Source organism: Sinocyclocheilus anshuiensis, unplaced genomic scaffold (assembly GCF_001515605.1).
Source record: "Sinocyclocheilus anshuiensis isolate Anshui unplaced genomic scaffold, SAMN03320099.WGS_v1.1 scaffold44, whole genome shotgun sequence".
NCBI lineage: Eukaryota > Metazoa > Chordata > Actinopteri > Cypriniformes > Cyprinidae > Sinocyclocheilus > Sinocyclocheilus anshuiensis.
In genome coordinates this window covers 581,427-606,673 of record NW_015555746.1, presented here as the reverse complement: position 1 = coordinate 606,673, position 25,247 = coordinate 581,427, and the positions used below count along the sequence as shown (strand labels likewise).

Here is a 25,247-nt window from a genome sequence, read left to right as displayed (position 1 = left end):
GTTGGTGTTTTTTCAATGTATGCTTCAGACACGGGTCACGACGAGGCGTTCCCCATAGCGACCCCTAGAGGACGCAGTTCGAAGTTCCCATGAAAGGGAACTTATTTTAAAAACATTTTAAAAATCTTAAATCTCACAAAGATGACCTACTAAATTTACCAAAATATGCAATAAACCAGAGCACACTGTGCAGAATACTGTATCCCACAATGCAATGCGTGGACTTGGCCTGACATTTCCTGTGTGACAAATGAACCAGAAGCAATATCAGCTCGTTTTGACTAATTTCTAGACTGAACTGGTCAAATTTAATGATAATTTCATTAAAAGCGCAAAACAACTATTTTATTTTAAAGCTCTGGACACCACTAACATTAATCATGATAAATGTTATCTAAAATGTCAAATAACATCTTTTTTTTTTGCATTATTATTATTATTTTAATAGAAGGCAGTCTGAGTAGTTTGACAGTTTGCAATGCTTTATGGGAGTGGATGGTTACAGTTGAGCTCTTTTGCCACTAATTACATTTATAATTCAATAGTAGCAACAAATTCTCTGATTTTTGGATTGCTTTTCTAGATTAGGCTATAGGGTTGTATAGTTCTTTCCTGGGAATTAGACAAATAAACATTTTTATAACAAAGTTGAAATCACATTTGTGCCTTCTACAGAAAATATATCAATGCTTAACAATCTCCCAGCTTATGGTAGGTCTGTTTATGTGGTTTAATTAAAAAGCTGTTAGTTTATGGAGAGAATTAATAGAATTTTTACCTCCTGAACTCTTCTATTAGGCTGTATAGTCACCTATAAGACTCACAATAAGAAGACAAGACACGTTGTCATGACAACGACAAAAGATGCATAATTTAATATACACAGAATCAAAGTAAAAAAAAAATGAAAAGAAAAAGAAATGTAAATTCTTTTACCAATTGAAACTACTTCCGTTGGGATAGGAATTTTTTTTTTAAAGTTCTTTATAACCCACACTCTTAATGACACACATCACATTTATTAGCTCTAGCCTACAATTTCCTGTTATTGGCGACATAAATAAATGTGGTTCCTTCCTTAGAATGCTGGTACATAGAAGGTTATTACCTCTCGCTTTGTCCTATGCCAAAAAGCAGGTCCGTGCATTCAGGCGAATAAAGACACTTACACATGCCATGTTAATTCCGCTTCCCAGACGTTTGTATTAAATGTTCTTAAGCTGCATGCTAAAAACAGACGACGCGTGTGCGCAAGACCAGGTTTGTCAAGTTCAGTACCACTTCTTACCTCCGTTGCGCCGATGAGTCAACAGAGCCTTTACCGCACGTGCCACTGTGAACTAGAACATTTAGTTCTTGACGCGCGGACCTATTGATCTGAGAAACCAGTGAACAAGCGAGCAGGATTTTTCTCTTGACTGTAACCAATAAAATCGACATTATTTGGCGACAAGGTGATACTCCTATAATCACTCCTTATTGCATGCTATTCTTTACAGTCGTTTCCATCCACAATCCTCATGTCCTCTCTGAAAATATGTTGTTTTTTTATGTTAAATTTGGATACCATGCATAGACTGTGGACCCATAAATGCTTCTTATGCTTATGAAACAAGAAGATAAAAATGAATATAGAACCTGGTATGACATGGACGGTCATCTAGATGTAGATATTATGACAAAATATGAAAAATGTGAACAAACTTGCTTTTATTAACATATTTGCTAAACATCTTTGGACCCTTTGAGTGTTTTGCATCACCAAACAGATTATTCATATCCTCTCTAAACATCATGTTAATGGTGGGTGAATCACTGTGCTGTAAGAAAAGGATCTAACTAAAAAGTGGTTAGCTTAAAGCATGTAAGGCCCTAGAACACACCAGATGTTAATTGAAATGAACTGAAACCAGTATCCTAAGACCTGTTACTTGACATAGGCTATTTGAAATATTTGTAAAAGTATGTGCTCTGCAGATGATGGAAAAGTGCATATAAGTGCATTATATATATGTAGAAAACTGTACACATATTTTTGACATACTAGCACATCATTAAATTGTGGTCTCTGAAATTACAGCATACCATTTCCATTTTTTATGATTTGACACGCTAATTATCTAGTAGCTAATTTAAATCTCACATACTAAACAGGATTTACACTATGCAAATTAGGAAGAATATAATATTGCTAAAAATAAAAATCTGGTTATTGCAAATATGCTAGGAATCAAATGACAGGTCGTGGTGGTATATTATTATTCATTAATTGCTCTGTAAATGCTTTTTTTTTTTTAACAAATTGAGAGATGAGTCAAACTTCAGTGGTTAATAAACAACAAGCCACAGATGTTCTGGATAGATCAAAACCTTAATCGAAAATATTACTTTAGCACATGAATGAGGTACATTTATTAAAGTACTTTATAACCCTCTGATAACAATTCAAGTAATTGATATGTATTTTATTCAAGCAACTGTTTATGATCCATACTGAAAATAGTCTAGATTAATAAATGTACAAACTATGTTCATAAAGAGTATAAGTTCCTTTTATGTAAATGAAACCACATAGAATAATGGCCTATTCACCCTTTGACAGAAGAATACCTTAATCATATTCTGAATGTCATCGCCACTAAGCCTTTAGTAAAGAAAAATGTTATTTCTTTTACAACAGATATCGGTAAATTAAAAACATAACCACAAGTGTGTTTATTTTTCTACATTTAATTTTCACGTCAGAATTGTAAGAAGAAAAAAACCAGAACAAAATATTGATGATGAATAAAATGGACAGAGTGATTTTAATATAGATTATAGATCACTTATACATAATATGATCATAGAACACGAACAGGAGAAAGGTCAAACAAGTTTACATGAAATGTCCCCACTTGGACCTTGTTGGCAGTGACATATTGCTCTGAATCCTTATTCTTGAATGCCCCACACTTGTTTGCTTGTGCCATCCGCACTGAGCAGTTTCACATTATAAGTAAGCTCTGTCGCAGATCCCTGCTGCTAAGATGCCAAACTGAGGCAGCGTTTTGTTCTACTCTCTTCCATGCTTGAGTACTTCAGTTTCCTGGATAATCCTGGAAAAGCTGCAGGCCTGTTGACATCATATTAAATAAATATAAGTTTAATTAATTACATTTTGGGCACATTTGAAAATATTCTAAAATGCATATCAAAATTACAAATCAATCAAATAAATGAATAGCATTTCTCTGGGTGATCATATATCTTTGATATACTGAATCTGCACAGAATCTTTAATAACTTTAACCGCAGAGCTCATCATGTTCCTGGATTAACTATCCATCTGAAATTATTACCTGAAAAATCAGGCTTGAAAAGGGAAATCAATCCCTTTAAATCCAGACAATCATGCATGCCACCTGTATTCCTGCTGACACCTCTTGTTGCTCTAGTGAATGAGTCAGGAACATTTTGTAACAGTTTCAGTCTTGCTTTTGAGGGAGGTAACATCAGCCAGTGCTGATGTTGTTCAATATTTGGCATGCTAACTTGAAAGGCTGGATTTGATTTCAACATATCCACTTGACATGGAATTATTCTGTGTAGAAATTAAATCTTTAAAACATAATACATTGAAGATGCTGCTTAGCTTTAAATGTCAACACACTTCTAACACAGAATAGACAATGTATCATCTTAAACAGAAAACAATAAAACCTGTTAACTGTAAGTTACCTTACAATAAAAAAATGGATTTAACAGACAATAAATGCAATTTTACTGTAAAATGCTATATAAAATTGGAAGCGAAAAGTACTAGTATGTGATTTATGGTGAAAATCTGCATTAAAAATGCATGTACATGGGAGCTACAAAACAGTAACATTTACAGTATAGTTTTGTCAAAATTACAGTAACAAGGTTCCCAGAGGTCCTTGCGGGAGACTTTACATTTTATAATGTTTTATTGAAATAATACATTTTCTAATGATTAGTGTAACCCGTTATACTGTATATATGTATAGCATATTTATATTACATTTATGTCATTTCATTAATGTTTAGGCTTCTTGCATTATTACCCTGATGGTGTTTTGTGTAGTGCATAGGCATGATAAATGAAAATTATTTTGATGAACATTAATTCATCTTCATTTCATCACCTGTTTTATTATGGTGGTTATGCAATCCAAAAATACTATTCAAACGTCTACCATAATTTTTTTTCAGCTGTCAGCTGTACCGCAACCGGATTTTTTTTGTAATTTATTAATTAATTATTTTGTTTTAATTTTAAGAATGCGGTGCGTTCTATCATTTTAAACTTCCACGTTTTTTTAAACAATTTAGTCGTGTTGTTTTTTCCGCGTATCGCTGTGCTCTGACTGTGTGGTTGTACATGCTGTTTCCAACTTGAGCTGTTCAGTCAGCACACAACGGGTTACGGGGTCAGGGTGTCTACTAGGACACTGTGTTCTCATCAGCGCGAGCTACAGTACAGCCGGAACATTGTGTTACTTTGTGGACAGTTTCCAAGGCCTGCCCTTAATTTTTACACTACACTTCCCTCCCCCGCGTTTACTCCTCCTCCTTTAGTCTCATTTCATTTTCCCCGTCCAAATGTCTCGTAGAGTATCGTGTTGATGGTTATTAGTGTGGAGAAGTGTAAAATACAGCCGGTAGAACATCTAGTACTCTCGCGCTGAGAGGGCGGGCTCATTCGCCTTTAAGCCGCTAGGCACAGGTTGTATTCGCCGGTAAGACAAACTGAAGTTGCATACGGACGGATATATGGTCAAACACATGAGAGGAACGAGCAACAAAAGGGAAATATTGTAAGTCTTTATTTCATGCTTGTTTTTTATTCTTTATCCATCACTTAATCTACCTTTTATATTTAAAACAGCTTTCTAAATATGGTCACTAGTAAAGAGAAAAGCCTGTTTTCTCACGGTGTTATGCTTTACCTACAAAATAAAGTAAAATAGCGCGCTCAATTTAATTACACACGTCATTTAACAGTTATCTTGCTTGTTCTCAACAAATAATTAAACCCTTCTTCAAAATGTGGCTTTATATTTGAATTAAAATAAAAGAATAAATACTAATGTTGGAAAGAAAACTGTAGCTGTAATCTTATTTGCATGTTGCTATGGGTTTCATAGCCTTTTGTTGCGTCTGAGATGTACGGAAGATTGTACGAAACTGAGAGGACGTGAAGTACCCCTTTCAATTATGATGGTAGTGAACTCCTTGAATTTGTATTAATTTAAATGGCCCTTTTACATTTTATAATCCTTTATATTGTATACACACTTTTGCTTACTATTTCACAGACTCTCTTTCTCATTAATCCATCTTAAGGACAGTCTGAAAGACAGATGTTCTTGGTGTTTATAATGTAGAAATGAGAAATATGTTTGTGGATTGAAAATGTGTTATCTGCCTTTGCCTTTTTTATTTTTAGTTTGAGATGTGCTGGGAATTCAGGTTTTCAAGATTTGTAAATCATGTCATTTCATGACCCCGACTAACCGTTATACCACTGCCCAGATGCTGCTCAGAGTAGGTTACACTGACTGGCTTTCTCAAGCATGTTTTTCTAAAATCTGTTTAGATTATATTTCACATTTTAATGTAAATTACAAGTGGATCCTTGTGTCTTTTACAAGCTCCTTTTTTAGTGTGTAACCATATATTCAGGTCTGGGAGGATCAAATATGATAATTTAACAATCAACCATTGAAATGATATTTCCCTTATCTGATTATTGGTGTCAGATGCTTCTGTCCTTCACTGTTTACGTGGTCACACCCTTGATTTCTGTGTGAGAGATGTTTTCAAGAGTTGCAAAACCATCATTGTCTACAGATAATTTAATTTTGATGTTTTGGACAGCTTGTATGTCATTAATACAGAAAGATACTGGGTGTCTGACAAGGTGATTAACTCGGAATCTGTATGAGCACATGTTGTGTTTAACTGTGGACGGTATGTTCAAGGATGGAATGAGTCAACTGTCTCTGAACACTCATCTTTGTTACAGGAATGCCTGTTGCAATCTCACCACACTGCGGACATCTGATATGGAGCTCCAATAAGGGCTTAGAAAAGTCACACCACCTTTAAACGAGTCGATCACTGGAGAGAAAGATTTAGGGACAGTTAGCTGGAAAAGCATGAATAGATAACCAGGCATTGAGACAAACACAGGTAGACAAACAGACAAAGACAGTCTGGTTGGTAGTGGGACAGACCAGTACAAGTTGAGATATAGACAGATGAGTTATCAGATGAGTGGTCCTTGAATAAAATGAGTAAAAAACGAGAACAATTTAAGTTATTAAATGCAACAAGTGGTGAAGTACACACCAAACGCAGGGTTTTTATGTGAGCCTTCATCATCGTTACATCTTATGGCTGATTTTTAAGGAACATCTATTAGAGGAACTTCATAACACTTGATTCCGAGAAAACTTTTAGAAGCACAAAAAAGGTTTCGGGTGATTAATTTACTTAGCCCAGGGTCAGAATTTAGTTACATTTGTTAACATTTAAAATGGAAAAAATCATGCCAACAAAACCAAAGAAGTTTTTACTTCTTGTACAGTAAGATGTTTAACATAAAATGTGTATGCTATTATTTCTGCGTCCTTTACAGTGATAAGGCTTCCTGGTGTTGCAGTTGTATCTGTGACTCTTTTTGACTTACTTACTGTACATCCACCTCCTTCATCTTGGGTTTTCAGAATAAATCGTGCTCAAAGAACGATACGTTTCCACAGCAATGATGTTGCAGCCAGGATGGTAGCAGACTATTTTGCGAGTCAAATAGCCTGGACTGTTAGTTTTCACTCTGCTATATTCCCATTCCAAGACATAAGCCCTAAATTGATATGCAGTGAGGTGAATATTTGTATTAATGAATATATTATACTTTCAGTGCTAAAAGATGATAGTTATTCATTGATCAGTTTGGCACAGAGCAGTTCCAGAAAAAACAGACATAGACTTTTTTATTGTTGTCTTTATTTAGGTATGTGCTCATTGTGCTGCTATATCTATTCTTATGCATTTATTGAACTTTTATTTGCATATGAAATTTATTTGCTTCCTGTAACCTTCAGCATGTGTGTGGATAAAAATGAATGTCTTTGATTGAGAACCTTGAGTGATTGTAGTATCTCGCCGCCTAAAGTAAAGTGGACTGGACTGAATGTTCCCTTCTCTGTTCTGTTTTGTTCCCGTGTCTTTTTACTAGGTTTACTGACATAAATCTCGCAAGACACCCTTCTCTAGAATCTGAATTTGTGCCAGCACCTCTGAATAAAAGGAACATAGTGTTCCGCCACACACGTTCACAAGCTTTGGTGTACATTTAAATAAAAATACCCCAAAATGGCAATGGCAAATTTATTTATATAGCACCATTAATTACAACCCATGGTTGTCCAATGTGCTTTACAACAAAATAAAAAATGAAAACACAAAAACACATTTACTTAAAAATACACAAAGTATAATAAAAAACAATAAAATGTAAGGCAGGAAAGTGTTAATACAGATTATAAACCTTGTCAAACAAATACGTTTTTAAGCTAGATTTAAAAGCAGATACAGAGGGGGCAAGTCTGATTGTGATAGGTAATTCATTCCAGAGTCAAAACTCTACATGCATCTGCTTCTAAACACACACACACACACACACACACACAGACAGGTAACAACTGACAATTTGCATTTGTCTAAAGATAGCAGCGGCTTATTATAATTGGCTAAAATGTAAAGGTAAATATTGTATTTTTGTTTTTAGGGGAACACGGGTATGTATGAGTGGTGAGATGTCATCTTTAGAGGATATCTTTTCCACTAACCAGTGCCCAACTGATGTCTTTACCTCCCAAGGCACTGATGTCACTCCAAACGGTGACCGTGGAGTATGTAAGGTAATCCAGTCCTTAGTAACTCTATATCACAGCTGTTTACAAATTCTGTATTTTTCCTGTAGTCATGAATGATACAGTGGGTCCAAAAATCTGCAACCACTAGTGAAAGTTCTTCTCTTTTCTATTTTCTAACTGAATAACTTTTTTTCCTAAAAATAAATTTTAAATAAAAAATAAAGTTGAATTGAATTTATAAATACATTTTAAAATAAAGTTTAATTGAAAAAAAATCAGGATGTCATTGGAATGTTCCAAAGAACATTGTGTCACTTAAAAACTTGCTTATTGTTTAAATGAAAAAAGGGACTTTAGACTTCCACTATAATTTGATTTGTCTGCTAAAGTGATACTATTTCAAAAATTTCCATAATTTGCGGATACATTTTACATCCACTTGTTCATGTGTGCTTGTGCTGTTGATTCAAAGAGCATATGCTTTACTGAAGTGGACTTGTGAGAGTTAGTGAAAACTTGACGTAAATCAGTGTATTTTTTTAACATTCAGAATGATCTGCCGTTAATTTAAAATAAGTATGAGGTTGTGTAAGGATGGATTGTTAATTTTTCTCCCCTGCGTCTCTAAAGATTGTGAAACAGCATGGTGTGGAAGGGGAAAAGCCGATGATTGGGGACAGGGTGTACGTCCACTACACTGGCAGACTCCTAAATGGCAAGAAGTTTGACTCCAGTCTAGACCGCAAAGAGCCTTTTGTTTTCAATGTGGGAAAAGGTAATAGATTTCATAGATTTATTTTTTTGACTAAATTTGATAATTTTACAAATGTTAAGTGTTGTTATTGAAACAAATTCTATGTTGAAAGAGGGCCTTTGCTGAAAGAAATCCAGTGTGACAAAGGGATAAGCAGAAAAATTATTTTATGTGCTATGCTATTATATACATTATTATATACATACTTTTCACATTCATTAATCATAACATGGCCCACTTTGCAGTGTGTAATTATTTGGCTCAGCTAGATTCAGTTGTGGACGGTGGTTCCACACATTGGGTTTTGATGGATTTGCTTAACCTTAAATTAAACTCCCAACTCAAATAATTTGTTTAGTAGAAAACCGAACTGAACTGTGTATACCATAATAAAATTAGACATTAGTCACATGAACTTTCTTGTGGTTAACTGCTAGCTAGCAAGAGTGCAGTAATTGATTTTTCAGCGAAGCAACATGCATCATACTCTTCATGTAACCGTCCACATTCAGAAATCCACTCCTCTCCACATAAGAGAAACTCTTCTAAATATTAACATTAAAGGACATTAAACATTTTTTCATCTCAAAAACACTTCATTTAACATTTACCCGTCCAGTCCAATGCATCCCTATGAAGTTTTAGCAAGGAAACTTTAAATTAATAATAATAAACTTTATTTATTATTATTATTATCATCACTACTACTACTACTAAACTTTATTATTATTAAAAAAATAAACTTTAATATAAATTATGTAGTCCCAACACAAATACATTAAGCTTTTATTTTGCTCTTTAAATTCACTTCAAATAAAATTTAGTTTAAGAATTGCATTTTACTTGTTCATTTTGATTACGTAAATTGAGAAAGGAGTAAATCAGACATCATTTTAAAGTTATGTAATAGATGACAGAAGTTTATTTAAAAAGAATAAAAACAGAAAATCTAAACAATATTTTTTTATTTGAACTATACATGCAAATAGTTTATATTATACTGACATTTAGGATGCTACTCTATCAAAAGTGTCTGTTAAATGGAATGATTATACAACCTGACAATTTCATTGTACAATTCTCACTAAAGAGCAAGGCTGAAATTCCTGTTTAATGACATTTGCGGTTGCATTTAAAAAGGGGTGTAATTGCTGGTGTTGTTTAGACGTGGTGCCTCCCTTATTATCTGCTGTTTCATTCTCAAAGAAACAAATTGTATTTAATCTTAAAGGGTATTAACACAAATCATTAACTATGAAAATGAGCCACAAACTATTTTATTGTTTATTATTTAAAATATAAATTTTTTGGAGTACCCGTGGGTTATGAATTTTTATTAATAAGACTATTTATTTATAGTAAGTAATTATTTGTATATAAATGGACAATATTTATATACTTTTAGAATAAAATATATATAGTATTGAAGCATTGAAATGATGGAGTACTGTCTGGTTGATTCACACAGGTCAGGTCATCAAGGCGTGGGACATTGGCGTTTGTTCCATGCAGAAAGGAGAGGTGTGCTTGATGCTCTGTAAGCCTGAATATGCGTACGGTTCATCTGGCAGCCCCCCAAAGGTTCCTCCCAATGCCACACTTGTGTTTGAGGTAGGAACATCAAGCACTTAACCTACATGTTCATGGATGAATTGTGAAAATATCTTAGTTTGTAGAGAATGCATTATTGGTGTCTTTTCAACCATGGACACTTACGGTGGACATTTAAAAAAAAGTTTTTTAGTTTTAAATTCAGTTTTAATGTGACTTTAATATGACAGAAAGAAAAAAAGTAAATAAAATTGTTATCATTAATTGTTAACATTGTTATTTTTGTTTCTCTGTGATATAAAAATGCTAGACCCAGAACACAAAAAGCCTCTTTTGGTACAAGCTTGTTATCTTTAAAAGTACAAATGGTTCTGCTTCCCACAATTAGATTGAGCTGCTGAGCTTCAGAGGGGAGGAGCTTACAGAAGATGGTGGGATCGTGAGGAGAATAAAGGTCAAAGGCGAAGGCTATTACAATCCTAATGAAGGGGCCACAGTACATGGTACGTCTTGAGACTCTTGAATGTTCAGAATGTGGTTGTTATTCATAGATAATGCGTTCACATGATCACTGCCTCTTTTGGATACACTATTAATGCTGTCTGGTTTCTGTTTCTCAGTACACTTGGAGGGGAGGTGTGGAGGTCGCTTATTTGATTCTCGAGATGTCACCTTTGTAGTGGGTGAATCAGAGGACGTGGGTGTTCCTTTAGGAGTGGACAGGGCCATGGAGAAAATCCAAAAAGGGGAATGCTGTTTATTATACCTAAAGCCCAAGTAAGATTTGCTTTTTATAGTTACTGTATTTAGTGTATGTTTGGTAAGGATAATATAACATAATATAATATAATATAATATAATATTGCTGACAACCCAGATTCAGCCTTATGTAAACTAATATAAAATATTTCCATGCCTAGTATCTGCATATAATAAAGCCATTAACCAACCATAATGCTGATAATCTGACATACTCTTTCCTTTTTTATATAACTATCCCCATTTTACTCAGTCTATGTTATGCTTTCAGATACGGTTATGGCAAAGAGGGTAAAAAAGAATATGACATTGGATCAAATGCAGGACTACTATATGAAGTAACACTGAAAGACTTTGAAAAGGTGAGCTATTTCATTTTTCGACCCAAAATGTTCATTCCAAAAGCTTTTTGTTGTTCAGAATACAGCTGGGTCCAGAAATCAAAGTCCACTAATATTACTTGATACAATCCATTACCATTATATATAGCATCCATTATTTTTCCATTACAAGTTTTTTATATTGCATTACAAGTATATTGAACATCTGACTTTTTGTACAAAGGAGCTCACATAGTCCATGCCAGATTAGTTTATTTTATTAGCAACCAACAAATTGCTTATTTTTAAATCCTGTTTTCAGGGTTTCAATGTGATCTTAGAACTTTGGACCCCACTGTGTGTGTGTGTGTGTGTGTGTGTGTGTATGTGTGTGTGTGTGTATTTATCTCTTTTAAAGTATTTAATTATTGTTTTGTTTAATTAATTTGGAATTTAAAAAAACAGGGTTAAAATAGCCAGGTCAAGTATTATGTTTTCAAACAAATATGACTTTGATAAGGAAGTTCTGGGCATCCTAGAATACTGTTAATGTGCTAATTTTTAAATTCTATTTTCAGGGTATCTCTCTCTATGAAGGGGCCACAGTACATGGTACGTCTTGAGACTCTTGAATGTTCAGAATGTGGTTGTTATTCATAGATAATGCGTTCACATGATCACTGCCTCTTTTGGATACACTATTAATGCTGTCTGGTTTCTGTTTCTCAGTACACTTGGAGGGGAGGTGTGGAGGTCGCTTATTTGATTCTCGAGATGTCACCTTTGTAGTGGGTGAATCAGAGGACGTGGGTGTTCCTTTAGGAGTGGACAGGGCCATGGAGAAAATCCAAAAAGGGGAATGCTGTTTATTATACCTAAAGCCCAAGTAAGATTTGCTTTTTATAGTTACTGTATTTAGTGTATGTTTGGTAAGGATAATATAACATAATATAATATAATATAATATAATATTGCTGACAACCCAGATTCAGCCTTATGTAAACTAATATAAAATATTTCCATGCCTAGTATCTGCATATAATAAAGCCATTAACCAACCATAATGCTGATAATCTGACATACTCTTTCCTTTTTTATATAACTATCCCCATTTTACTCAGTCTATGTTATGCTTTCAGATACGGTTATGGCAAAGAGGGTAAAAAAGAATATGACATTGGATCAAATGCAGGACTACTATATGAAGTAACACTGAAAGACTTTGAAAAGGTGAGCTATTTCATTTTTCGACCCAAAATGTTCATTCCAAAAGCTTTTTGTTGTTCAGAATACAGCTGGGTCCAGAAATCAAAGTCCACTAATATTACTTGATACAATCCATTACCATTATATATAGCATCCATTATTTTTCCATTACAAGTTTTTTATATTGCATTACAAGTATATTGAACATCTGACTTTTTGTACAAAGGAGCTCACATAGTCCATGCCAGATTAGTTTATTTTATTAGCAACCAACAAATTGCTTATTTTTAAATCCTGTTTTCAGGGTTTCAATGTGATCTTAGAACTTTGGACCCCACTGTGTGTGTGTGTGTGTGTGTGTGTGTGTGTGTATGTGTGTGTGTGTGTATTTATCTCTTTTAAAGTATTTAATTATTGTTTTGTTTAATTAATTTGGAATTTAAAAAAACAGGGTTAAAATAGCCAGGTCAAGTATTATGTTTTCAAACAAATATGACTTTGATAAGGAAGTTCTGGGCATCCTAGAATACTGTTAATGTGCTAATTTTTAAATTCTATTTTCAGGGTATCTCTCTCTGTGTGTGTGTGTGTGTGTGTGTGTGTGTGTGTGTGTATGTATGTATGCATGTATATATATATACACACACACACACACACACACACACACACAGTTTTGTTACATTAATATGGAATTTAGAAAATATGGGTAAAATATGTTTTCAAACTCGTGTCTTTGAAAAGGGAGTTGAAAGTCCCAGAATACAGTTAAAGTGCGCCCTCTAATGGTCATAGAGAGAATCAGCAGAACGTCGAGAAAGTCTAAAAATTCCTCTCATTGTTTCCCCAGGCCAAAGAATCCTGGGAAATGGACCTTAAAGAGAAACTGGAACATGCTGTTTTAGTCAAACAAAAAGGGACGCAGTATTTCAAGGTTCGCCTCCATTTTTGTCTTTGGTGTAGAGTCGCTTGCCTACTGAGTTGCTTTTAATTTTATTGTAGGCAAGCATCCTGCATTTTGTTTTTACTTGTGTAATAGTGAATATATAAAACGAATTACTAGTTATTAGTAATATAATAATAACATATATGCAAAATGACTGACTTAATTTTACTACAAATAAACACTCTTTCTAAAAATGTTACTAATTTTATTCTACTGGATATTTTATAGTTTTTCATTTGAGTTCAAAAGCTACGATTATGTTTTGACAGTCTTGTTTTTGCAGCAGTCAGGTAATTGACAGTCTTCTTTATACTGTGCATTCAGGCTGGATGGTACAACTATGCTGTAATTCAGTATCAGCGGATTGTAAACTGGTTAGAGATGGAGTGTGGTGCAGGAAAAGAGCAGCAACAAGCCATCCAGGCCCTCCTATTAGTGGCCCATCTGAATCTTGCCCTGTGCTTTCTGCGATTGCGCGAGTACTCTCAAACAGTGGAGAACTGCAACAAGGTAGACTCAAATAGCAGTGAACAAAATATCATCTATGTGTTTCAAAACATTTGTTTCTTACCGTGTCTTACTGGTTGTCATTACTAGGTTATGGAGCTGGACCCAGAAAATGAGAAAGCTCTATATCGGCGAGGTGAAGCACGTCTGTTGCGCAACGAGTTCAGCATGGCTCTAATGGACTTCAAGCAAGTTTTGCAAGTTAACTCCTTTAACCGTGCTGCCCGCAGCCAGATTGCCGTCTGTCAGCGCAAGATTCGTGAGCACCATGAGCAGGACAAGAAGATCTATGCAAACATGTTCCAGAGGTTTGCTGAACACGATGCTAAGGTATGCCAACTATCACACTGGCCAGGTGGAAAAGTTTATTCTTGACAAATTCACTCATTGCAGTTTCAGGAATGCAGCATTAGGAAGTGCTTAATTCCTCACTTGAATAAACAATGCCCTTGGTTGTACTCAACAAATGTAACCACATTCAAAAACACTAATACAGCTGAGGCTCACACATAATCTAAAGCTTATTGACATTTTGACATGCAGTATTAGTCAGGTTAACAAATAAAATCAAATGCAGTGTTTTGTGTTTAATTGAAGTAATATGACATTTTTCAAAAATGCAAATGAAGCCTCATGTTATGGCACTGCTCTTTTGCATACAATGAAAGTAATTGTGACCATTTTGTCCAAAAATGACAAAAAACATCATTAAAGCAAATTAAATTAAGTCAGTATGACTTTTTTTGTTGCTATATTCAAAGTCTTCTGAAGCTGATGTTTGCGCAAGGAACAAACTGAAATTTAAGTTGTTACTAAGAATCTTCCTTTTTTGCTGTAGCTCTTCCTATATGAAAATGTAATATATGACATATATTGCCATATATGTTACATATAAGGTGATATATAATTATGTGTAAGTTTATAACAAAATCCCCATAGTAAAATTTGTGTGTACATAATTAAGTTAATAAAATGGATATGATGCGTTTTTATATGGTACTATATGTAGCAGCTATATATTTAGTATTTAACAATATATTAGTCAACAATATGTATTTTATTTATATATGGAATTTTATTAAAACACACACACACGTATATGAATTTTTTCAATTTCTAATAGATTTCATATATGTTTTTACTTCATATGACACTGTTTCATATATGGAAATTACATTTACGTATTGGGTTTAAATCAGTGGTTCTCAAGCCAATATATACTAAGAAGAATGCTGAATATTTTAAATGAACTACAATTTATTTTTGTGATTTCAGCAATTATGTTCTGTATTCCAGAACTACAGTATGTGTTCTTCAATTAAAAAAAATTTTTGAGGAAAAATTAAAAGTAAGCATTTTATTTTAGAGGTTAAATCTAGGTTTGATTATTTTAATATTTTCATTTGTGGGCATACTACAATTCCTTTTAATAGTTGATATCTTGTTTTAACCTCTCTGAAAACACTATTAGTTTCAGCATTTAAAAATGTTGTTTCTGTTTTTAGGTGGGCCGATTAAAAAGGAAAAAAGAAGAGAGTGGAATTTCAGATCAGAATATGCAGGGACTAAAGAGACCTTGTCTCAGTCAGGACGGCTCCTAAAACTCCAGACGCTGTTCAGGAGGCCCAAGCAAGGAGGTCAGGCTGTGGGGATGGCTGGTCCATCTTCGATTGCGTCATGAAAGAGGCAATGGGTAGAGGTGTGGATGAGCCCTCTATACACCTTGACCTCAGACCTCATTATCACTCAGACTGAAAGCAAATGCTGGGAAAGGTTCGCATAATGGTTTATAGACGTTGAGGAGCTGCAGACCTTAATGACATTCCTACAAAGACAAACAACAACAACAAAAACCAAAGCACACAATTCTATGACCACTTGTAAACCTGCACGGTGCACGCCTCGGCTATCAGAAAGGCATTCATCCGCTGCATTAATGCAAAAGCATTATAGACTTGAATACAACCTAGTACCTTACCATGTACTGTACAGTATTTAGAGTAATTGCATTGACATTGTGCATTATCAGATTAGGAGTTTAAGTTTGCAGTGGAGGGCTGTGTACTGGGGGCTTGATATTTTTTGTACTATATTTGTATAAGTGTGTCTGATATTTAGATTCAAGTGACCATAGTGGGTAGCTGGACCTAAAAGTGCAATCCTCCCTTTGGGAAAAACCTATTTTGCGGCAGGCCTACATTCACAAACACACTTTTGATACTTTCGAGAGACTGGTGCATGCATCTTTACTGCATCCTGGGAGCGTCCTCGATTTGGGACTGTATTTTAAAACATATGCAGGTTAGTTTGAACCCGGAACCCGGTAGATATACTTGACTGAAGTTCAATAGCTATATTTTTGAGCTAAGTTTCCATTACAGTTTAAAGCTCAAATGCTTTTTAGACAAATCTTTTGACATGATAGGAATATTTCAAAGAACTGTTGTCGTAAAACCCACTTGTTTATTTGATCAAATACTAACTAGTGTGGTTTGCATGTTTTTCAGTATGTTCCCCATGTTTCAGACAGTTTTAATAATATTAATAATAAACTTTTTTCTGTTTACAGTTTGATGCATTACAGCAGGCCTGTCAATAAATATTCAAAGAAAACTGTTTAACTGTCCTGTGTTTGTATAGTTGTTTGCACTCAATGTCTGACATTTACACACTAAACATCTATGAACATGCTTTTCAGAAATATTATGTACACAACTGTTCAAATATTTGGGGTTAGTAAGTTTTATTTTTATTATTTTATTTACAAGGACACATTAAATTGACAAAAAAAATATAGACAGTTAAGACATTTATGATGTTACAAATATTTTTTATTTCAAATACAGTAAATGCTGTTACTTTTTAATGTACTTTGATCAAATAAATGCAGCCTTGGTGAGAATGAGAGACTTATTTCAAAAATATAAAAAAAATTCATACCAACACCAAACTAAGAGTAGTGTAATTGTAAACATATCATTCACTCCATATTATCAGTTGCATTAACTGTGAACAGTTATTTGTGTCTTAGAACATAAAATGATTACAAAGGGTACAAGAAAGACAAAAGGTCCTATTTCAGAAAAAAAAAAAAGATATACTGTACGTGTGTGTGTGTGTGTGTGAATATTTGAAACTATTTTTATGGTAATGGTAAAAGAAGTTGATCATAGAGGCAGCTAGAGGGACCTTTTACCCCACATCTGGGACAAAAGGCCTCTGGAAAAACTAAGTGATGTTGTGTAAATATAGTGGCAATAGTTAAATGTCAAAGAATTGTCACTATATGCAAATTATATTTGAAATTAATTTGCAAAACTTTTTGTACGATTTAAGTAAATACAAAATAACCACTTTAGCAAATAGTGTCGAAATGTTCTGTTTATTTGATCACTTTGGCATTTCATTACTCATATAATATTCTGCTTTAGAGACCAAACTGTGTGCAAGAGCAACAAAATGTGTACAGACATAATTCACAAATGAAACTACATTGTAATTGGCCCACTTTACAAATCCATATCACAAGAAATCCATTCCCCTCTATTCCCCGGAACACAATGTTTAGCAGTGCAAACATTCTGCTCTTTCATCCTCTGCCAAACAGTGTTTGGGTGGCCTTTTTGGCCAGAGTGTCTATTTGCAAATGGAGGTCTTAAACCTTTAACCCAGTTGTAGACTAAAGAAGAGCATCATCTCTGGCTTTTCATTATTTAAAATGATAAAAAGTTTCAAAATTACTCTACCATCCACCACTATCATGATATATACTCAAGATTTATTTTTTTCCCGTTAATCTGCATATAACTTTAATCTCCTGTGGTCATGCAAATGAAGTGGCAGTTCAAATTTAGGATTTTCATTGACTGTCATTATGTCAACTACACTGTTAATTATTTATATTAATAAATCACATTGAGGCACCTCAGTAAAACAGCAGTACAGTATACAACTGGCTGTCTGTGATGTCTGACAGCAATCGTGTCTAATGTTATTCTCCAACAACTTTATTCCAAGAATTCAAAACTCAACCTTTTCACCTTTTACCTAGTTGTTTAATATTTGCTTGGATGCTTCAGAACAATCTCTAAAAGCAAAAACAAGCTGCTGTCACCAGCATATTTCAACAGAGCATTTATTAGAACATTAACCACTGGCCTTTCTAGAGCATCAGTTATACAAATGTACATAAGCTTAAATGACCTATAGCTATACCCTTAAATTATGCATTTTACTAAAAACATAATTTGTAGAATATAGAATACAGACTGTACATCTAAGCAGATTTAAGTAGCAAAACATGGATCTATTTTCTTGATGGATCTTTTCTCTTGAATCTATTACAAAATAAACCCCAACATAATTTATTTTCTGTAACACTTTCTTAAAACACCAGCACTTGACTATAGGCACAAAACAGCCACGTGTTGCATGATTGACCCATAAAAATAAAGTTACTATTCTAAAATACTGTTACATTCCAAATTTTGATAAGAAATGAACCAAATGTTCATCTCTCTAACTGAAGGTTAACACATTATCCAACATTTTCTAATCTTATACCAACTGTAATGAACATTGGTCCATCCAAAATGGGGCCGGTCCACAGTTTTTTCAAAAAAACAGTTTTTTTGCTATCTTCTTCAGAAGAACCGATATCTTGTGAATGTTTATGATACAGTAAGTTGTTGATGCTAGCACACTTAAGAATGACGTCAAACTGAGTTTTCCTCAGATACAGCCGAACATGGAAGTTGAGCTTATATTTTTCATTTCCAGTTTAAATCCACATTTAGTTGCTTGCAATTGAGCATATAAGATAGGAAAATTCAATAACTTATAAAACAGTCATGTACAGTTTGTGTTTGTGCTTTCTTGAGATCTCACGAGAATGTGTATCTTCAAAGGCATTAATGATATCAAAAGTTGTCCAAAATACAGCCCAAGGATGTTTTTTGTCCCCCAATGTTTCTCTATCAGTCATGGGACATGTTGTACTGTCTGTTGGGGTCACAGGGTTTCTTTTCGTCTTTCCGATGTCAAAGGTAGATCGCTTGCTGGAGTGCAAAGGACACGCAGTCTCTAAAAAATGTGAAAGCATATAGATGCAGGTTCAGTGCTTTGAACATGGCTTAGTGTTGTTTTCTGTTAAATTATACATGGAATTACCTGTTTCAGTGTACCAGGAGTGATAAGGATGACATAGATCATCCATATGGGAACCATCAACGTCGAGGAGAGGGTAAACCACCAGCCAACAGCATAACCCCACCATGGGTATTCAAATGTGTTGTTAAACTTCAGAGGAGTGAATTTGACCAAAGAGAAGACAAATGTGCCCTAAAGAAGCAAATATGTGTATTGAATTAATGCTGAATGCATAATAAAGAGCTAAATTCATAAATACAATTTTGACTTTGGTGGAGAACTAAAATATCACTGCAATTTGCCTCAAGTGACCAGTGAATGAGAGTGAATCATGCACTTACTATACACACAATAGGAGTGATATATTTCCAACTGTATTTCATTAGTGTCAAAGGACGATAACCGATCATGTCTACAATATTTTCATACAGACGATCAGCACCTGAAAAACCAGAGACATTGGAATCAGAGGTCTTAAAGGAGATCACACACAAAACAATACGGATGAAGTGACCAAGTAAATTACCTGTGCATATTAAAAGACTGTTTACCAGTTTTATGCTCAGTTCTTATTGTTTATGACACATGGCCCAGCTTTACTATAAACACGATGCTGAAGTATGGTGGTGGCTTTGATAGAAAATCGTGGCTAACAACACAAAAGCTGCAGGTTTTACATAAAGGTGACTGTAGCACCACTAGTGTCCTTGAAGAAGGCACTTAATGCACCAATTAGTCTGGTAGAGTTGTAGTTAAGCATATTAGAAAAGTTGTGCTATCTTTGACACAGTATTTCCACACAAAAACCTGCAGTAATTTAACAAATAATGATCAAATATTGGAGAAGAACATTATAATATTCAGTTGTGCAAGGTATTAAAAGGTTTTAAATTCTTTTTTATACATCTTCTGTGCTCTTAAGTGCTGATTCAGTATTATTACTCACCATAAAACCAGCCAATACATATTGACTGTGCAATGGCAAATAGGAGGAGGGTCATTCCACTGCAGGAATAGTAATCAAATAATTGGAAGATATACAGGCCACCCTATTGAATCAATGCAAAAAAGATCACACTGATCAGAGCTCAAATCTCAGATTTTTAAATTAGTCATTAAGTGGTCTAATTTAGACAGACAAACAAAACAAACCCACAGAAATGACCAAATTATGAACATAATCACCTCGGTTACCATCAGGAGGCCAACGAGGAAGCAGCCCACACAAATGAGGAGGAGGAAGAGTTTACGACGATGTCCTTGGAGGAAGAAGTTGGAGTGCATGTCTGTTATGGCTGTCATGAGAGACTCTAAACCCACAAACTGAAAAAGAGAATGAGGTGTAATGACAGTGTTTTGTTTTTAACGTAGTACTGCCTTGAAAAAGTTGCATAACACATTTACTGAAAGTATATTGCATGCACAAAAGTCATGAACAAAGGGTACTTTTCAACAGGATACAGTATATGAATATATCTGCTATGCTAAATAGCTTCATGTGGGCAGTAGTTATTAAAAACCTAACTGAAATTTTCACACAGTCAAACACATCATGTACTTGAGAGATGATGTGCTCTCACCTCACTGTCAAGCCCCAGCAGAATAATCATGAGGAAGAAACATATGGACCACAGCTGAGACAGAGGCATCATAGCTACAGCTCGTGGATATGCAATGAAGGCCAAGCCAGGACCTGGCAAAACAAGTGAATTGAGCCTTAATGTGTAGAAAATGACATAAAGGACATGACATAAAGAAGACACTGTTGTTTAAGTTACCTGACTCTGCTACCATTGAGATATCGACCCCCTGTTCGAAGGCCATGAAGCCCAAAACTGAAAAGATGGCAAAGCCAGCTACAAAACTGGTTCCGCTGTTTAGCAGGCACAGGTAAACACAATCTCTACAAGCAGAAAGACAAAGCATGCTGTCAAAACGAATGTAATGTCTGACTGCATAAAGTACTTCTGATATTTAATCCTGCATATATACAGATAAGAACATTATCAAATTATCAGTTTGATAATGTGATAATTGATAACCATTATCAAACAAATATTTCTAAATGCACATATATGGATTTAAATGTAAACTGAATTGAATGCGGTTTCTCATGACAATGGGTTTGCTTACTTGTAGCAGTTGTTGTTGTATTTATTGTAGCTTCCCAAAGCTGTAAGGCACCCAATGCAGAGAGCGTAAGAGTAAAATATTTGTGTTCCAGCATCCATCCATACCTAAAGACAAGAGAAGGTAAGTTCACAACTACTGACCAATCCATTAGGTATTTAGCAATACATGACACATGAATGGTCTGGTCTGGTTACACTCAGAAACATCCAAGTTATGCTTCTGAATGATTTGGTTTCACTGATAATTTTGTTATTTAGTGATTAGTTATTTCAAAAGCTTAATCAGTTGTACAAATAATTTTTACTAACTTGTGTTTACTATAAGCTCCAAGTATTTTTGTGTCACTGGCTGATAAAACAGTAGTCTTGTACCGTTATAGCGGCACTGACAAATGTGGATGCATCATCACATAGTTAAAAGAAATACACTATTCAACCAGTAAATCTGTTATTAATTTATTCCTCAACTAAAGATGTTTAATAATAAACTTGCGAAATAAGCAAGTTAAATGAGTAACATCAGACTGGTCAGGTGATCTCAATATTGCAGCCATCGTGAAAGGGGAACTAGTTTTTCTAGGCCACTGATTTGATTGGTCTGATGGTCATGTGAGTGTACATCATTGTAAACAAAAGTACTGACCAAAGTACTATTAATTTCTTTAGTTGCAAATGTCTTTAACTGGAAAATGCTTAATCATCTACTCTACTGCCATCAGCACTCATATGAGACTTAAGATTTGCCTACCTGTGGGTCTGTAAGGCGTGCTGGATTTGGGTAGAGGTAGAAGGTGATGCCATCAATGGCTCCAGGCAACGTAAGTCACTCCCTTCCACACACAGAAGTAGCAAATGATCCAGGCCAGCAGGAGACACAGAGCCAGCTCCCATCTCAAACTGCCCAGCTCATTCACACTTCCAGTTATGTTCAATACTCGCCTCCTACAAAATATATTCTCTGTAATTTTATTTTCAAATTCATGTATCAACAAGAATTACACTTGAAAGTTATGCTTGCATTTAGTATTATTACACATTTGGTATTTAAAGGGATAGTTCACCCAGAAATGAAAATTGCCCAATGGTTTACTCACCCTTAAGCCACCCTAGGTGTATATGACTTTCTTCTTTCAGACGAATACAATCGGAGTTATATTCAAAAATGTCCTGGCTCTTGCAAGCTTTATAATGGTAGTGAATAGTGACTGAGATTTTGAAGCAAAATAAAGTGCATAAATCCATCATAAAAAGTACTCCTCATTGCTCGAGGGGTCAATAAAGGCCTTCTGAAGCAAATCGATGTGTGTGTGTAAGAAAAATATCCATATTTAAAACTTTATAAACAGTAATCACTTCAGAAGGCCTTTATTAACCCCCCCAGAGCCGTGTGGAGCTCTTTTATGATGGATGGATGGATGCACTTTTTTTTTTTTTTTAAATCTCGCACACCATTCACTACCATCATAAAGCTTGGAATAGCCCAAACATTTTTTAATATAACTCCGATTGTAATTGTCTGAAAGAAGAAAGTCATATACACCCAGGATGGCTTGACAGTGAGTAAGTGATGGGTAATTTTCATTTCTGGGTGAACTATCCCTTTAAATTTATTATACTTACACTACTTGTACTTTAAATTATTATAAATGTGATTTTAATATGGCCACCTAAAGAAGCACATATTGCTCACCACAGTTAATAATTAAAGCAGAGCATAACTGGAAAGTTTTATATTCACTATAGAACCTTTAAAGGGGTGGTTCACTGTTTTTTTTCTAGGCATGATTGTGTTTATGGGGTGCAGTCTAACATGTGTTAATGCGTCGTTTTTTTAAAAACGCATAATTTTTCACATAATTTACCTTTATTCCACACCGCTCTGTCCCTTCTCTGAGAAACGCGCTGATCATTTCCTGCTTTTATGAAGCCCCGCCCTTGATTGTGTTTATGGGGTGCAGTCTAACGTGTTAATTCAATTTAAAAAAACGCATTATTTTTCACATAATTTACCTTTATTCCACACTGTTCTGTCCCTTCTCTGAGAAACGCGCTGATCATTTCCTGCTTTTATGAAGCCCCGCCCTCAGAAATAGGCGATTTCAGTGTGTTGTGATTGGCTAAACCGCCTCTATTGCGCGTCTAATCGTCCCGCCCCTCACTTCAGCGGCATAACGGCGTTAATACGGTTAATATCGCTTATCAGTTTGAGCCCGATTGAGAAGCAGAACCTGTGCAAGCACGGCTTTTAATGGTAGGCATATGTTTTTTGTTTGTTGTTGTCTCAAACTTTTAGATATGCTGTTATTTGTAAATGCTACTGCGTATGTTAGCTTTTAATTTACAGTTTTATCCTGATTAAAGCTTTAATACAGTATGGCAACTGCAGGTTTGTGACGTCACGAACCCGGGAAGAAACTTGTTGTAGTCTCTACCAGCCGTTTTTGTAGGCATTAAACTGCCAGAATTTTAAAAGAAGATATCTCTGTTTGCATTGAACTTTCAGCTTCGTAACTTTGCAGATATTGTTTATGCTCAAACAGCATCATTACACACTAACTAACGTTAAAAAAGTGAAATCGCAATCTACCACCCCTTTAAGACTGCACTATGACCTTTAAGCTCTTATTAATTTAATCATTACTCATTTTAAATAAACTAACTAACTAATGTTTGGGTATTTTATAAACTTACTCCCAAAATTCTTTAACAGGTGATGATGCATTCTCCATAAAGCTCAGGTTTCTTGTCCCTCCTATTCGGTCAAACTCAACACAGTTTTCTGTAAGGATGAAGGGAATTGTTTATAAAAAACATGATCTATTGAAAACGAAAAAGTAACTTGTTTTATAACATACCTGAATTCCACCAGTTCCTGCAGCTAGCCCATGGCAGTTCACCACTAAAAGAAGAGAAGAGATAGAAGAAAGCCCAGGCCAAAATGACGATGTAGTAGGCACTGGAATAGAAGACAACCACCTGACTCCCATAACCCAGACCTAAAGAAAAGCAAGCCAAAACAATTAACCCCGTTTCTTTTGCTGACAATAACAGATCAGCCTTTTAAACCAACTTGTTTGATGTTTAGTTTAAATGTGTTGGAGAGATCCATATTACATACTATTACTGTATATAAGTTAAAGTTAAATAAGTATTTGTTTATCAATAATTTATTATGAATTATTTTTGAAGAATTATGAATTAACATAAAATATTTGAAAATGAAACACCTATTTAATTTATGACCATTGCTTGACTTGGAATTACGAATCACAAATTTATTAAACAAATGAATTATTTATGGGTGACTTATTTTAGCATTTGGGAATAAGATTGGGAAATTAAAGGCAGGCGTGGAGGCTGAGAGCAAGCAGCTTTTTATCCGCATTCGAATGAACAGTTTGTTGTTTTTGTTCTGTTTATTACAAGTATTAATTCATTACTAGATTATATCATTAGAAATAACTGCACATTTTACAAAAAGTAAAAGTAATAGCTTTAGAAAACTACTTAAAACTGGGAAATTCAACAAGAAGTTGAAGAGTAATGTGTGTGGTTTTCATCCTGACATTTTCTGTAAATATGGAGATGATACTTCAAGAAACCAAAAGCAAAACAAATTTTGAAAGCATAAATAGAGGATGCTGACCCATTAGAAAAGGAATATGTTCATAAGTTATTTAAACATACTTGTATGACAAACTTTACAAAACTGTGGTTAGTACAAAAGCACCTTAATATTTAAGGTACAATATTTAATATTTAAACAGGAAGCCTCACACATTTCAGACCACTATTGTTCACTATTGATGTGTGCTGGGTGTCTACTAAACCACTAATCTACACGTTTACTACACACATCTAATTTTACAGCACTGTGGTTGACATACAACAGCATTTACTCTATTGTACATTAACAATGACATTAAAAGTGAACAATGAAAACTCACCTTCAAATAGTGGGCAGATCTTCCTCCAACAGGTAACAGACCCTTGGCTGGTGTACTGACCCAAAGCAGTCTCCATAAGAAAAAGAGGAATGCC

At 34.6% G+C, this 25,247-nt stretch overlaps 2 protein-coding genes, 1 long non-coding RNA gene and 1 pseudogene across 5 annotated transcripts in view; 1 reads left to right on the top strand and 3 right to left on the bottom strand.

Annotated features, from left to right (window-relative positions):
* Positions 1-1,349, bottom strand: part of LOC107673487 (serine/arginine-rich splicing factor 3) — an 8,783-nt gene extending 7,434 nt beyond the window's left edge. For 2 of the 3 annotated variants that reach the window (XR_001632402.1, XR_001632403.1), the window contains exon 1: positions 1,109-1,349. Coding sequence is in view for 1 of the 3 variants with exons in the window: in XM_016467082.1 (XP_016322568.1) it covers positions 1,109-1,147 (39 nt within the window). In the remaining 2 variants the exon portion in view is untranslated. The remainder of the gene's footprint in view (positions 1-1,108) is intronic. The other variant, XM_016467082.1, reaches the window with a different exon arrangement.
* A 1,705-nt stretch (positions 1,350-3,054) lies between these two features.
* On the bottom strand, positions 3,055-3,465 carry LOC107673489 (uncharacterized). Its single transcript, XR_001632404.1, has 2 exons — positions 3,342-3,465; positions 3,055-3,115 (listed from the first exon to the last, which is right to left on the bottom strand). It is a non-coding gene; the product is annotated as an uncharacterized LOC107673489 (long non-coding RNA).
* A 1,114-nt stretch (positions 3,466-4,579) lies between these two features.
* LOC107673486 (peptidyl-prolyl cis-trans isomerase FKBP5-like) lies at positions 4,580-16,543 on the top strand. Its single transcript, XM_016467081.1, has 11 exons — positions 4,580-4,820; positions 7,799-7,931; positions 8,517-8,661; positions 10,109-10,251; positions 10,580-10,694; positions 10,812-10,968; positions 11,222-11,312; positions 13,324-13,407; positions 13,744-13,929; positions 14,017-14,256; positions 15,432-16,543. The coding sequence occupies exons 1-11, from the start codon at positions 4,777-4,779 to the stop codon at positions 15,525-15,527; spliced, it is 1,434 nt and encodes a 477-aa protein (XP_016322567.1). The 5' UTR covers positions 4,580-4,776; the 3' UTR covers positions 15,528-16,543.
* A 1,796-nt stretch (positions 16,544-18,339) lies between these two features.
* LOC107673488 (sodium- and chloride-dependent GABA transporter 2-like) overlaps positions 18,340-25,247 on the bottom strand; it is an 11,381-nt pseudogene continuing 4,473 nt past the window's right edge.